General features: G+C 37.1%; 1 protein-coding gene across 1 annotated transcript; it reads right to left on the bottom strand.

Annotated features, from left to right (window-relative positions):
• Positions 1-1,059: 1,059 nt before the first annotated feature.
• On the bottom strand, positions 1,060-4,563 carry LOC144434148 (retinol dehydrogenase 16-like). Its single transcript, XM_078122602.1, has 4 exons — positions 4,233-4,563; positions 3,035-3,293; positions 2,141-2,304; positions 1,060-1,548 (listed from the first exon to the last, which is right to left on the bottom strand). Exons 1-4 carry the CDS (start codon positions 4,561-4,563, stop codon positions 1,298-1,300), a joined length of 1,005 nt encoding a protein of 334 aa, XP_077978728.1. The 3' UTR covers positions 1,060-1,297.
• Between the last annotated feature and the right edge of the window lie 584 nt (positions 4,564-5,147).

Genomic DNA, 5,147 nt, shown 5'->3' with positions numbered 1-5,147 from the left:
CATACATACATACATACATACATACACACATACATACATACATACATACATACATACATGCATACATGCATACATGCATACATACATACATACATACATACATACATACATACATACATACATATATACATACATACATACATACATACATACATACATACATACACACATACATACATACATACATACATACATACATACATACATACATACATACATACATACATGCATACATGCATACATACATACATACATACATACATATATACATACATACATACATACATACATACATTGTATAAGCTTGATTGTATAAGCTTTTTTGGTGTGTGTTTTTTTTTTACAGAACTTAGGGATACTGCCGTTAGCATGTGGTTTGGATTAAGGGACTGGACATAAATTACAGGGGGGGGGAGGTGGTTTTTTTTTAAAGTTAGGGTCGCCGTTTTCATGCATGTATTTAGGGAAGGGTCACTATATTTTTGTGTAGTGATATCTTTTATCGCAAAAGATATTCAAATCACTGCGGGGTCAGTATATTTGTGTGACCCCCCCGGGAGGGGTTCAACCTTTGAATTTGGTGTGAAGAAAGTTTCCTACAACTGAATGTCACCAAAACAAAAGAAGTAATTGATAAGTGATGCATTTTCGCCTGTTTTAATCAATGATGACCATGCACGTTACAGTAGTATCTGGTTTATCATAAAGTTTTCACTTTCTTTTTTAACTTGGACCATGTCCGTCCTTTTAGTGTGTCCCTGTGTTGTACTTTGGTTCGTACTTTGCTGTAATGTATACAAATTCCACCGTAAATATGGCAGATACACAATCATTTACAAAATGTTTCATTTCAAATCTTCAAGAGTTCTTTTCCTTCTCATTGTCCGTCTTCTTCACGAACCCATGACAAATATATCACAAAGTAATACAATTCTTGGGACGGTACTTACATACACATAACCTCAGATTACCGTAAGCTTATTACATAGTCACTGTAGTTTGCCTGAGACATAACTAACACCAACGAATATTTGGCCTAGATTAATACAACCATGGTTAGGACATTTTATAACCTAATATCATAATCTGATCTGTGAAGGGGGTCGGTGGACAATAATGAGATCTTGTAATCTTAAGTTGACGATTTTGAGGTCATTTTCCTTCCAAGGTATTATCATGACCCAAAGTATAGTTATTGAAACATGTTTAAACACAGAAAATTCGTTACCCGTAGATTTGAATATAAAATAATGGTAAATTATTGACTCCCTCATTCTTTCCGCTTTCATTGATTTTTTTAATTCTTTAACTTTTGTTCCTGTTTTTTAACACATTGCGGAAGAGGAAATCCACTTAGTTTTAGCATTATATAGTCAGATATTTCAGATGGTAAGAGTGACATCGGCACCCAGAAGAGCTTGGCATCCCAACCAATAACATAGCGTATTCTTGGTTTGATTGACATCAAGGCGTGTTCCATCGCTTCTGTCACCCAGTGTGTATTTGGCGAACACCTTGTGTCCAAAGAGTCAGCTGTGACCGTCTTGACTGCGGAAATAAAAAAAAATGGCCAGTATTAATGCACCTTAATCAACTCTGTGGGTAGACTGAAAGATCAGCCGTTGTGGGCGCTCTTCTCATCCCTTTCAAGAAGAGGGATGATAAGGGCGACCCCAGCGTTACATTTTACAGTCTACTTTGTGTGGTATTTTTTCGTGATGAGGGGCTGCGCCGACGTTTAAGATTGACTGTACTGCCTGATTGCAGTGACTTTTGTTGAAAATATATCAAAATTATTCATCTAAATATCTTGCAACGGTGTTTCACAAAAGAGGACACATGTTCCTCTGGGTTTTCTGGTTTTACGGCAAACTAAAAGACATAGAAATAAATTGTACTATCTATGTAAACAAATATCACTATAGTGAACGTGACTGAACCCTCTATTTTCCTGTTTCCCGTTTTATTCTTACTGGGTTGAATCGCCACCGGAGATAGGCATGGTATGCATGTGGAATCAAATAGGCAGAGATCTTAGCAAATTCACCAATACCATTAGTAACCCTCAACCGATAGAGGGAGATGTTTATTGGATATGTCGAGGACAATGTTCGATGGCACTTCACACAATCAAACTTACGTGCTTGAAACCACTCTTCTCCGTACTCTTCCCGAATCTCTGCACTTTGAGACTTCCACGTAGCATCTATATTAGATTCTAGTTCTGTCCAATTCGTTAAGTTGGTTTTGAAGAAACCGGGTTCCATTGTACACACTCTAACGCCGAAAGGGTACATCATTAATCTGTAGATGACAAAGATGAAACAAGTTGTAAAAAAATGCTATATATATATAGATGAGATTTTGACTACATTTTTTGCAAGTTTCTATGCAATCTATTGAGTTGCAGACACGGACTTGGGTTATATTGTTTCACATTATTTTTTAAAAAATAGAAAAAATCCGAACAACTATCCAATTCTCTCTCTTAAGAACAAAAAGAATGCACCAAACATGTTTATCAGCTTAACGTATAGGTTATAACGAACGAACAGTTTCCTTTAGCATTGAGCTTTCGGTTTATCTGTTGGTCGACAATTCTCATCAGAATGAAAAATCTAATTCCATATAGTTACGGCTGACCACTAGGTCAACAATATATTAGTCTAGTCTAGTACAGTTTAGACCAACTGATTTTGTTCGTATAAAAAGGTAAAAAAAAAAACACCACTCTCTGCCCTGATTTGAAATGCTAGTCATTCTAGGGTTATTCAGTAAGAATTGACTTTTTGTTTGGAAATGATTTTTTTATTTGACAATTATCTTTGTAACTTATCAGAATGCATTCAAATATAAACTGATGTAAATAATATTTCTATTTTTATTTAGTCGACTGCAATGGTTATCCATTTTAATAACACAGTTATAGCGCTCTATTTTTTTCACTACTCGCCAGAAACAGTCAATGGGCGTACACGGTGTTGCTATGATTACACGATTCTTATCATTAAAAAGTTGGTTCACAATATTTTACCTGAGTCCATCGGAGAATGCTTCGACTCCAAATTTGGAAATAGAGTACGCACCCCCTGGAGCGACGTATCTGCCCACGACACTGGCTACATTGACAATTCTGCCTCGACTCTTCTTTATGAGTGGTAGAAATGTTGTTGTGACGTCAATCAAACCGAGTAAATTAACATCCAAACATTTCTGATAGTCTTCACGAGTGTGGCACTCGTATATACCCACAGCGCCCCCTACGCCAGCATTATTCACAAGACCCCATAGACCTAGAAAGTCAAATATGTCAAATTTAAACAGTGATGTATGAAAATGTTTTCAAGAAAAGTTTCATCCCTGTAAAATATATATTGAAAACACTAAGTTCTTTGTTTGTATCACCATGCCTGGTGTCGAATAGGGATTATCATATCCCGTCGTGCTGATCGTGTTATCCCGGCGTGATATAGTACTCGAGCGTTGTAGAAACAAGGGGCAAGGAAGGTAAAAAAAAAACACTCGGGTGATGGTAAATGTGATCGTTAAACGTTCAGCCTATTTCCTCGGAATACGAGAGATATAAATGGAGTGCCACTACCGCCGTAAACAGGCTATATTATACATTATATGTACTCTGAATTTATCATTGTTGGTATATATGTCGAATATAAACACATACTCTTGGGGAGCCTTCATATCAATAATTACGAGGCCGTTTAATTTCGTTCTCGCGACTTTTCGGATTTCTGATATTATTTTCTCTATATTTTAAATACAAGTTTTAAATAATTGTTTCCTCTCACTGGGTTTTCCCACGTGTACTTCCATTAGTCGGATCAGTAGATGTTTACACTCACTGCGCAATGCGTTAATTATATTTGCAATTAACTCCTGAGTTTGTTCTAGCATTAGCAATCTACTGCAAATCTGGTAAACTCTGATAATGGTAGAAATGGGGGAGGGGGGGGGGGGCAGAGAGGAAACAATATTTAAAACTTTATGTGAAATATATAGAGAAAATAATATTAGAAATCCAGAAAATCGCGAGAACAAAATAGATTATTTGTCCTTTACCCTGGGGTCTGAGGTGTAGATCATGTAGCTGCTTGAACAACAGTTTTCTGGGAGACAGCCCCCCCCCCCCCAGTCCCTCCCATCAGACAATACATCCATGGTACAGCATATATAATTCGTTGCATATCATTTTTATTTTCTGACGTCACACGTACCTGTATCCTTTGGGATAATTTTCTTGACGGCATTGAATCCTTCTTTGACACTTTCACTTTTAGATACATCCATAATCAGTGTTTTTAATCTGTATGACGCCTCCTCGTCCAAATCTTCAGCACCTTTCTTCGTCAAACAAGCAGCAATAACACGAAATGCCCTCTTGTCTAAATCTTTAGCCAATTTATTACCAAAACCGGTATCACATCCAGTAATGAGAACATATTTAGACTGGATGTTGTCAACGGTTGGTAACCTTAGCAACCAATCGATTACTTTGTAAACCAAACAAATAACGAAAAGTCCGACGGTAACGGTAAGGATTGACATTCTGATTTCATTTGTACCTGCACCTGAAAACCAACGGACAGGATCATTAACCGTACGCGTGCAAATGTGAAAAGTGAGATTACAAATAATGTAAGCGCGCGCTCTCTCTCTCTCTCTCTCTCTCTCTCTCTCTCTCTCTCTCTCTCTCTCTCTCTCTCTCTCTCTCTCCCTCTCTCTCTCTCTCTCTCTCTCTCTCTCTCTCTCTCTCTCTATAACATTCAATATCTCCAATCATCACTTATAAGTTAAATCTTGCCAATTATATTGTGCAAATTCCCTGTAAAATATTTGTTAGGTTTTTCCACTTATTAATTGACGAGTCAAGACGCAAGTAGTGGTACAACTTGTCTAAGTGACATGTCAGAATGCTGTCAGTAAACCGTGTTCATTAGGAGTATCAAATTGAGATAATGTCCAGTGTACATGGGATGGAGAATGTTTTTGGAGTCACGTGGGTCAGTGACAGATCAATCAGTTGATACGATATAGGTTTACAGCAACTATGTCAAAGTCTAAGAGGATGTCCAGGTCAGAAGTTCGATTCATGTATACTGCACGTTACAGTAGTATAATTATGATATATA

Source organism: Glandiceps talaboti, chromosome 4, assembly GCF_964340395.1.
Source record: "Glandiceps talaboti chromosome 4, keGlaTala1.1, whole genome shotgun sequence".
NCBI classification, from domain to species: Eukaryota; Metazoa; Hemichordata; class Enteropneusta; family Spengelidae; genus Glandiceps; species Glandiceps talaboti.
Note: the sequence above shows the minus strand (reverse complement) of the source record. Positions and strands in the feature narration are given on the sequence as shown.